Source organism: Colobus angolensis, unplaced genomic scaffold (assembly GCF_000951035.1).
Source record: "Colobus angolensis palliatus isolate OR3802 unplaced genomic scaffold, Cang.pa_1.0 Scaffold88, whole genome shotgun sequence".
In the NCBI taxonomy this organism is placed as follows: domain Eukaryota; kingdom Metazoa; phylum Chordata; class Mammalia; order Primates; family Cercopithecidae; genus Colobus; species Colobus angolensis.
Window position 1 is genome coordinate 682,892 of NW_012122709.1, and position 10,658 is coordinate 693,549.

General features: G+C 38.4%; 1 protein-coding gene across 4 annotated transcripts in view; it reads right to left on the minus strand.

Moving 5' to 3' along the window:
- The window catches only part of GPC3 (glypican 3), a 470,409-nt gene that overhangs the window by 432,859 nt on the left and 26,892 nt on the right, over nucleotides 1-10,658 (minus strand). For 2 of the 4 annotated variants that reach the window (XM_011930703.1, XM_011930701.1), the window contains exon 2: nucleotides 5,528-5,689. The exons of 1 other annotated variant lie outside the window; for it this stretch is intronic. In XM_011930703.1, coding sequence (XP_011786093.1) covers nucleotides 5,528-5,689 — 162 coding nt within the window. The remainder of the gene's footprint in view (nucleotides 1-5,527; nucleotides 5,690-10,658) is intronic. One more of the 4 variants, XM_011930704.1, reaches the window with a different exon arrangement.

The following is a 10,658-nucleotide window of genomic DNA, read 5'->3' on the forward strand; positions in this document are numbered from 1 at the left end:
TTTTGAGGATATATAACTTCACTCATGGCCGTGGTTTGAGTTCCTAAAATTATTCTATTTAGTTTAATGCTATTATATTTAGCTCCGGCAAATGAATTAAGTTTTGATTAGACATCACTGTAATTATTCTCTCCCATACATTATTTTTAACCAAGAAAGGGTTGTGACAGACTGGCGGGCAGTTAGAGTTGGGGATGCAGTGGGGCTCAGCCTGCACAGAGCTGGAGTGTGGGCAGAACTGTCAGGCTAGTCAGGGGGAAAGAATTGTGAAATGGAGAAAAATGGCTCAGTACTCACTTAAAATCCCCACTACGTAATAAAAACTAAATTAGCAAATGATTGAATCTCAAAAACATGTTTATCAACATTCAAGCAATTATTGAGTCACATATTAACTGTGAAGGAAAAAAGCTTTGCTTGAATAATGTCCCTAAACAGTTATTTCAAGCAGAAATGACTGGAGAAATTGCTATGAGCTGACAGAAAAGGGTATTCTAACCAAGGTCAATTTTATTTAGGGGGAGTGGGAGAGACAGCAATCTGACAGAAGAGAGTCTAAAAACTGCCAAGAGCTGATGGAAACAGAAAATAAGGGAGAGAAACAACAGAAGAAGCACAGAAACATTGCCCTCCCCCCATTCAGAGATGTCTTTTTCATCTCCACAGAAAGCAGGTAGAAGAAAGCAAGCTTGCCAATACTGAGTGAGGATCAACTGAAGATCTCCAGACTTATACCAACCTTTTCCTCGTCTCTGCCATAACAGTGTGGACCAAAAAATGCAATTAAAATATGGCCTGAACCGACAAACCCTTCCTGATCTAGCCGCTTATTCGTATATGAAATACACCAGATTCTAGCCAGAAGAGAAGCTTCAGGAAGCTGAAAAAAGGATTACTCCTGGCAGTACTGACACTTCAAACAGTACAGCTTCACATCCAAGAGTGCATAAAATAAACCTTTCTCAAAGAGTGTTTTGCCTAAGTACTCTTTCGTCTGTACACTGGAGCTGTTTGCATATATATCATCTATAAGTGGCAAAAGTTGTTGAAGTAAATCATGAACTCCAGCCTTGTCGAGGTTAATGTCTGTAATGATAATGCATCATTTATTTGGCACCACCTGGGGTGAAGCGGTCCACATAAATGAGCTGTCTAGATAATGCATGCATATAGTGTTTTACAGTTTTCAAGATACTTTTACACTCATTATTTCTACTTTACAAAAGTAAGCAGGACTGCAATTTTTATGTCCATGTTGCAGATAAGAAAACTGAGGCTATTGGAATCTAAATAACTGCCCCAAATCATAAAGCTCATAAATGCAGATCTAGAATTTGAACTTAGATTTTCTGATTCCAAGTCCAGTGTTTCTTTCACTGATCTTAAGCACTGAGGAAATTCATTTTAGCCATTTAAAATGGAAATATTAAGAAAAGGACAGTGAATGTAAGTTGAACTTTCCTTATTTACTTGTAACCACATTGTGAACATTGGACCTAATGTAATACAAGAGCCACTGTGGCCTGTAGGAGTATGGTCCTCTATTAAATGTCCCCAAGTGCCACATTTAGTGAGTTCTTGGATTCCCCCCTAGAAAGGCAGAAAATCAAGTGTGTGAAGACTACACATAAACATGGAACAGTAGTAGGCTCTAAGCAAGGACCCAAAAACCTTTCAGATGATGTGATTTCCCGCTTAACTACTATTTTTCCTTTCTGATGAAGAGAGTTCAAGTTGTGGGATAGGCAACTTCCAAAAAAAGCAAGGCATTGCCGCATATAAAAGAGTCCATTATCACTCAAAGTCAGTGGTACCTTGGGGAAGACTAGAATTATCCAACGTCTGGAAAAGACCTGGATGTACCCCAAATACTTCTTGATAGTACAAGGCTGAAAATCATAATAAAATTCTACAAAGAAAATAGAACTCAAGGTTTGAAGGTATAGAGGTAGTAGTGAGATGATGAAAAATTCAGAATTATATTCCATTTTTCTTCACAAGAACCACAAATTCAACTTCTCAATTTTGTTTTACCTCAAGTACATTCAGAACAAGCAAAGCCATGTCATATGATGGCTCAGAAGAAGCTGTGGCATCAATGAGTTTCCTCATCTGTAAAATGGAGATAATTACAGTACAGACCTCGTAGGGCTATTGGTAAAATTAAATGAGATAATTATGTAAAAGTAAGCATCATATAGTAGGCACTTAATAAATCTTTACTATTATTATCATCATAATTATTATAAGGTAGGGGAGACGAAAAAGAAAAAGAGAAAGGAAAATCTACTTTCAGTGGAGTTTTTCAGAGAGAATTAATTAAGCAGAAACAAAAAGTGATTGTGCTGCCTCATTTTACTAAGCACATCTAAGTAAATTAAATTTAGGAAACGAGGCAATGCAAAGATTGAAAATAAAGAACAACTTTTTTAAATGCTTCAATCATTATCAAAACAACATTAGCAATAGAGCACTCCAACCACTGTAGCAAAGGGCCCCAGGCACATTTATAAGGGCAAAGGCTTCCTGCAAATGAAGACATAAAATCCAAATAGAGGCAGTAAGGATTGCTTGTGGAACTGTGCACATATTTGCAGAAAGCACTCACTGCTTAAATACCCTCAATGTGTACTAGTGAAGGAATACTAAAGAGATTGTGGATCTAGGCCAAGATAAGATGAGCTTTCTTCAACTTCGTGTGATGAAGAAAATAGCTAGCAAAAACTGTCATATCAAATTTCATATGAGTGAAGTACTGGGATGGTTTTCTCACTAATTTGGTCTACCAGAATATTGGGGAGGGGATGTATTTTAGGGGAAAAACAATTGTGTCTCCTAATTTCAATTCACTGGAATAATAAACAGTCATAAGAAAGAAAAAAGTGGATGCTCTCTTTTTCTTAGCAATTAATAATACATTATCTTGTAGTGGTCCCCAGTTTGAAGTCCTGTCTCTCCAAATGTTTGTTACAAAAGGATTTAGGGGCAATGTCTTCTGCAACACTGTACAAGTGCCTTGAGGTCTGGGATCATGGTTCATTTATCTTTGTGAGGTTTATTTTTTCTGAAAGTGAGGCAGGAAAAGAATGAGAAGAGGGAGTGAAACAAGAAAAAGAATGAGTACAGATGGTGACAAGGTAAAGGGCACTAGCAATAATGAGCTCAGACATCATTTCATTGTCTCCAAGTTCCTTTGCTAGGGTTGTCCTTCTGTCTATCCCCACAATTCAAGAAAGTGTATGTGTGTGTGTATGTGTGTGTAAGTGAAAGAGAGACAGAGAGAAAGGGAGAGAGAGATACAATTAGTAGATGCTGCCCCATTTTCTACCCTCTGTTCACAGGACTAGTATTCAGCCTCCAAGCTACAGCAGGCTTATCTGGAAGCTAATCCAACCAAAATCTTGTCAGAACTTCTTTTCTCTCCTAGTCTCACATTTTTGCAGATTTAGAAAACACAGTATGCAAAGTGCAGAACTGGACAGAGGTGTAAATACTGACAGCCCGGGCCCTCAGATAGATAACCATGTCAGCTACTATACATGTTAAAATACCAGTATGATCACTCTACCACTCCGCTCCAATCAGACAAGGATTATAAGGTAACATCTGTGAGCTTGGATATTCTGGGAATTAAACAAATCACTAGTACTCTGTTCTAAAAAGGGACCTTGATGCCCCAAAGAGTTAAGACTCAACTCTCTGCTTCAACCCAATTCTCATGTCACATCATTTCTTCTCACCCCACTTTCATCCAACAGATCAACTCCAAAACCAATCTAAGAAGTTCATGAATGCTACATGTATTTTTAAAATCTGCCTAGATTATTCATTCTATCACCAAAATTGTTAGTCTCAACAAACTCTTCACAAGAGTCTGACTGCATAAATAGGTTAACAAATACTTCAAGCTTATATGTTATACTTCATATAATCAACCTAACATCCCCTGAGGCTTTGACCCAAGAAACTGTTGTGAATGTAGGCTTTATTCACTAATCTAAACAATTTTCTTAGCTAATTCTAAAGATTTCATTCTAATACAAAAATAAGCTATAATCAACCCACCTTACAATTCAAAGAGGTTAATTCTTATAACAGTGTCATAAATCTCAAGCTTTGCTATGTCAAGCAGTCAGAGTGTTATTTTTCTATCTGACCTTGATACTCTCTTGGTGAGGCAAGAAAAAGGTGGCTGATTCCCTCTGCTTGAAGAAGGATAGAAGAAAGCTCGATAATTAATTAATTACTAATTAATTGTGGATATCCATAATTAATTTTCCCAGTCACAGGAGACAGCCTATGGGGATAGTTAAAAGAATAGACTCTAAGAGCCATGCCACCTGGGTTCAAATCCTGCCTTTGCCATTTATTTATTAATTTTGGGGCCTTGAGCAAGTTACTTAATCATTCTGTGCCTTAGATTTCCATCGACAAAACAAGGATACTAATATGTACTCATAATTATATTGTGAGGATTAAAAGAATTAATACATGTAAACCACTTAAAAGAGTACCTAGTACATGGTGCCATATAAGTGTTTGCTATTATCACCACCACCACCACCTCCATCATCATCATCATCTTCCTAGCTGGGTGTTAGAATTGAGAGAGGTACTCCCCATCCTGCTATGATAGTCCTACAACTTAGCAAGGAGAAGTGTCATTTCCTACCCATTCTGGCAATGCCACAACAGCTTCTTTCGCAATCATTCACAGGCATGGTAAGAAGTGAGAATCACAAAGAGGAGAGGTCACCACTCACACAAATGGGAAAATGCTGGGCCAATAAGCCAGTGTCTGCCTCTTAAATGGAAATGGTCCTAGTGGTCAGAAGGAGTTCACATGTGTCCCACAAGCATCTGACTCATTCCTGGAGAAAACCAGGCTCAGTATTTAAGGAAACTTTTTGTTTTTGAACCCAGCTGAGATAAAATATTATTTATTCTTTCTGTAGAGATTTATAACCTTTACATACAGATAAATACAATGTCCTTGAACAATGATTTTTTGACAATACTCACTTTTCCAAAGATTGAAATGAAGCTTCTCTGAAAATGTGATTTTTTTTTTTTTTTTTTTTGAGACGGAGTCTCGCTCTGCCGCCCAGGCTGGAGTGCTGTGGCCGGATCTCAGCTCACTGCAAACTCTGCCTCCCGGGTTCACGCCATTCTCCTGCCTCAGCCTCCCGAGTAGCTGGGACTACAGGCGACTGCCACCTCGCCCGGCTAATTTTTTGTATTTTTTTTAGTAGAGACGGGGTTTCACCGTGTTAGCCAGGATGGTCTCGATCTCCTGACCTCGTGATCCGCCCGTCTCGGCCTCCCAAAGTGCTGGGATTACAGGCTTGAGCCACCGCGCCCGGCCGAAAATGTGATTTTTTAAACCAGAATTTCTCACTGGGAGGTTTTTAATATCAAGCATTAATGCTGGAATGGTAATTTATAAATTATACTTAGCATTTGAAAGCCCAGTGCCCAAATAATGATGCCATTGAGCAGCACATCTAAAATAATCCCCAGAACTCACCTTGGAAAACTGCAGCATTCTGAATAATTAAGAACTTGAGCTCCATACTTGCAGACTGAAGCAGCTGTTCCATGTTCAATCGTGCTGTTAGTTGGTATTTTTCTTCCATCTTTCTTGAGCAGCATGTTGGGCCCTTAGGGAGACATACTTGCAAATCTGATCCTGAAACAAACAAGGTTTTCATGTTTCAGTAAGCAGGATCTCTCTCACACCCACACCGAACACCAGCCCCTCCGCCACACACACTCTCACACATGGCAAACGGCAAACAATGCATTTCTTTTGAGATACAGTAAAATTTTGATTATTCAAAATTGTGTTTCATCTTAACTAATCCCTGCTTTCTCCCAATTGTCCTTATGGCTGACTCTTTTTGAATAACCATCAGAATTAATTGCCTAGGTTTGACTCATAAATTCTGCATAAACTAATTTATAGCACCAAAAACACATCATTGAACACCGATATTTAATTTGTCTTTTAAAAGATCAATCTTCACTCCTATAATTTATTTTTCCTGATTATAATATATGAATGAGAAGACAACCAAGAAACAATTTTCAAAATTCCAGTTATGATTTCCAAATGAAATGTATATCTGGCCAACCCAATACTGCTTTTCAGGATAAATGATCAAAACATCAATATCATATCAAAGCTGTGTTGTTGCTGTGTTAACTAAAGGTCTGAAGTAAGATACAGGTATTCAACAAATATTTATTAGGTGACTACTATATGCCAAGCACTGTGGTTGTAACAGTATACAAAGCAAAGTCCCTGCCCTCATGGAACTTACATTCTGGGAGACAGCAAACAAACAAAAATAGAAACATAATGTCAAAAGGTGATAAATACTATAGAGAAAGTAAAACAAAGTAAGGAAAGGAAAACAAACTGTGGTATATCTATAAAATGGAATTCTATTTAGCCATAAAAAGGAATGAACCATTAATGCATACTACTATAGGGACAAAACTCAAAAACAATATGCTATGTGAAAGAAGCCAGAACAAAAAGAAGCACACACTCTACAGTTCCATTTATACAAAAGTCTAAAAAATGGAAACTAATCTAGAGTGACAGAAGGTAGTTCAGTGGTTGTTAAGGGGGGATGGTGGGCAGGAGGGGTAGGAGAAAAGGTTTATAAAGAGTAGTGGGGAAACTCCAGGGAGTGATGGATATGTTCATTACTTTGATTGTGGTAATGGTTTCACAGGTGTATATGCGTGTCAAAATTATCAACTTGTACCCTTAAAATATGTATGGCTTATTATATGTCAATTATGCCTCAATAAAGGTGTCAATTGTTTTATTTATTTATTTTTATTTTTTATTTTTCTTGAGATGGAGTCTCACTCTTGTTGCCCAGGCTGGAGTGCAGTGGCACGATCTCAGCTCACTGCAACCTCTGCCTCCTGGGTTCAAGCAATTCTCATGGCTTGTTTTTAATTTCTAAAAAGTAAAGTAAGGGAGACACAGAATGTGATGATTGCGGAGACTATTCTGTTTTGTATATGGTAGTCAGGGAAGGCTTCTTCCATAAGGTAACGTTTGAGGAGAGATGAGGGAAGTGAGCGTGAATCCCATGATTTTATATCCTCCACCAATACTAGCAAATATTAGGGCTCAGTGAATATTAAGACCAAACTCCTTCCTTTCTTCAACTCCTGTCTTATTCAAACTCTTTCTTTCTTTCTTTGAGATGGAGTTTCGCTCTTGTTGTCCAGGCTGGAGTGCAGTGGTGCTATCTCCGCTCACTGCAACCTCCACCTCCCGGGTTCAAGCAATTCTCCTGCCTCAGCCTCCTGAGTAGCTGGGATTACAGGTGTCTGCCACCACGCACGGCTAATTTTTTGTACTTTTAGTAGAGATGGGGTTTCACCATGTTGGGCAGGCTGGTCTCAAACTCCTGCCCTCAGGTGATCCACCCACCTCGGCCTCCCAAGTGTTGGGATTACAGGCATGAGCCACTGCCAAACTCTTTCTCCAATTAGCATTTGTTGATCTCCTTCTGTGGTGGCTGTGAATATGAGCATCTCAGATCTTCTACTGTGGGGAATGTAATTGACTAATGGTCCCAGCTGCTGCCCTTTGAATTCACCACCACATTGTGCCTAAGCCACATTCCCTGGGGGCTGCTCCCAGCCAATGACTGAGCGTGGCAAAGATAATGAGCATGACAAAGTCATGTAACACAGGACTTTGCTCACAGGGAACTTTGACTTGAGGACTCCCCATTGACCCTGCCAAACTTTCTTAAACGGCACTGCAGTCTAAGATTCCTCCTACTCAAACTTCCTTTCTTTCCTCTCTCTTCCACAAGGGTCAGACCTGCACCATGGTCTGATGGCTTTTCTGGCTTCCTTCAGCTCCCTCCTCATTTTCCTTCATAAGTGTTTTACCCCAATAAGTCCCTTGCACATCTAATCCATTGGATTAGATATGAATCCAACTGGCATCTGCTTCTCAGAGTACCCAATCTAACATACCTTCTATATGCCAGGCACTGTGCTACATGCTGGAGGTACAACTTTGAACAAGAGAAATTTAATCCCTTCTCCAAAGAAGCTCACTGTCTAAAGGGACTAGCAGAGATAAATAGCTAATGCATAGTAAATGAGTGCAATAAAGTAAACTAATAAGGTAGAATGAAAAAAAAATCTGTATATGGGATATAAGGATGACTCCCCTAAAGTTTTACAAGGTCCTCAGAAAAGCAAGTTTCAATAAATCTTACTGAAGTCATACTAGAAAACATATTCAGACATTTTAGACAGCTTTTCAATAACTGGAGGGTTTATTTTTTTAAAAAAAGGAGGGGAGACTAGTTAGCCCTAAGTCACCAGAAAATTTATTTTTATTACAACATCTTATTTCCCTAGGAATTTCAGGTGATCATGTCCTTAATTTATGTGTCCAGATTTTCTTAATTTAGGAACAAAATTCATCAAGTTTTGCCTCACATGACATCACTGCTGGGGTCTAGGGTATTGACTCCAAGCTCTTCACTTCACCCTTCTCAAGGGATCTGCTGACAAAAGCAGTAAAGGAGATCACAGATAATACATATCACCAAACTGAACACAGCACTGTAATTTATAGTACTAGATGGAGAGGTGATATTTAATGTCAAAATACAATTTGGGGTCTGGAGACACAGAGTTCAGATTTATCTCCTATAAATGTCAATCTCATATACAAGCCTTAGACTGATTTTCAATACGGTCTAAGCTTAAAACTTTATGATTATCTTCAGAAAAATTAAAGAAACAGCTAGTTCTAGCTCACTGTGTTCTTACTACATGAAGTTACAAAATGTAATGCTATTTTAAGAACAGGAACTGATATGGTTTACTGGACCAAGAAGGGAAAGAGTCCCCTCGTGTAAGAGTGGCTAATCTAAATTTAAACAATGCTGGTTGGGACAAATATGTAGACAAGAAAAATCCTATGTGGCAGATACTTTCACATACAAAGTTCCTGTTCGTCTAGCAGGGCTTTATTTACTTTCTTGGTAAACCAATGCCCAAGTAGTACATGTTCAAAATATCATATTTAAATAAGTTCATAAAATTAATTGTTATAGATAATATCCTTTGTGTTTCTAAATCTGCATTGACAATGACTTCCAGTTTTCAGGAATGGTTGAGTTTATTTGGCATGGTAACTGTTAGTACTGGTCCTATTCCCACCAGTTCTAGGTCAAATAAAAGGGCTCAGCTCTTTTCTCAGTGAAGTGCTATGAGTGGTTCAGATCTTAGAAGGTAACAAATTGTTGCTTGATGTACCTACATGGGTTGGGGAATGAGTCTTTGAATTACCATGACACCAGTTTGGTTTGCCTTTGATATGATAATTCATATAGTAATTTAGAGCTTGCATATAGTATGTCTCTCCCCTGAGTTGGGCAAGTCTCATCATTTTATAAACTCCCACCACCTGAAGAATCAGTTAAGTCAAAAATCTTTAAAAGAATAAAACTTCAAATGAGAACTTTTGGGAAAACATGTCAGATGTCATGAAGAAAGGTATATGCTATATCCAAATATAAGTGGATATGTTGCAACATTTACCCTCCCTCCCAGTTATTACTGCTTGGTTAATCAGTGAACTGGTACAATTGATCTATGGGCTAAAACTCAGCCATATATTTAAGGAAATAAAACACCCATAAACTGATTAAGAATTCAGAATTTCCAAACCAGGAAGAAGAGAAATATATGCCAAAGGAAATGATATTTTGTATTAAGTAAATTTCTTTTTTTTTTTTTTTTTTTTTTTTTTTTTGAGACGGAGTCTTGCTCTGTCACCCAGGCTGGAAAGCTGGAGTGCAGTGGCCGGATCTCAGCTCACTGCAAGCTCCGCCTCCCGGGTTCACGCCATTCTCCTGCCTCAGCCTCCCGAGTAGCTGGGACTACAGGCGCCCGCCACCTTGCCCGGCTAGTTTTTTGTATTTTTTAGTAGAGACGGGGTTTCACCGTGTTAGCCAGGATGGTCTTGATCTTGTTACCTCGTGATCCGCCCGTCTCGGCCTCCCAAAGTGCTGGGATTACAGGCTTGAGCCACCGCGCCCGACCATATTAAGTAAATTTCATATAAATTTCAGTAAATTTCACAGCCCAGCTTTTAAGAAAAGCCCCATCACAAGACAGCATGAGGAACAAAGAAGCCTAGGCGAGCTAGACATGCCTAAATGAAATGACAATAATGAAATATAACTATTTCAATGTATGGACATGTGCATGACAGAAATAAAACAGAAAGAACACAGAAAGAAAGAAACAGAAAAAGAATTTAGAGGGAATCCTCATCAAGTAAACAAAGAATTAGCCTGAGAACTGAATCCCAAATGGAATGAAAAAATGTAAAACCAAAAGCAGATGACTAAGGAGATAAGCCAAGAACTGGTATGTACTTGCATGAGTAAAAGCAGAAAGGTAAATTCAAGAAATAAGATGCCACCTACAAAAGACATACTAAATACAAAAGCACTCTTTAAATATACGAGGGACAAAGGAAAGTTAAAAGAAAATAACCTCTTTATTAGATATAAGGGACAAGTAATCGTGGAGCCCAGCTATCAAAGAGGGGTTCTCATTTTATTATTATTATTATTATTATTATTATTATT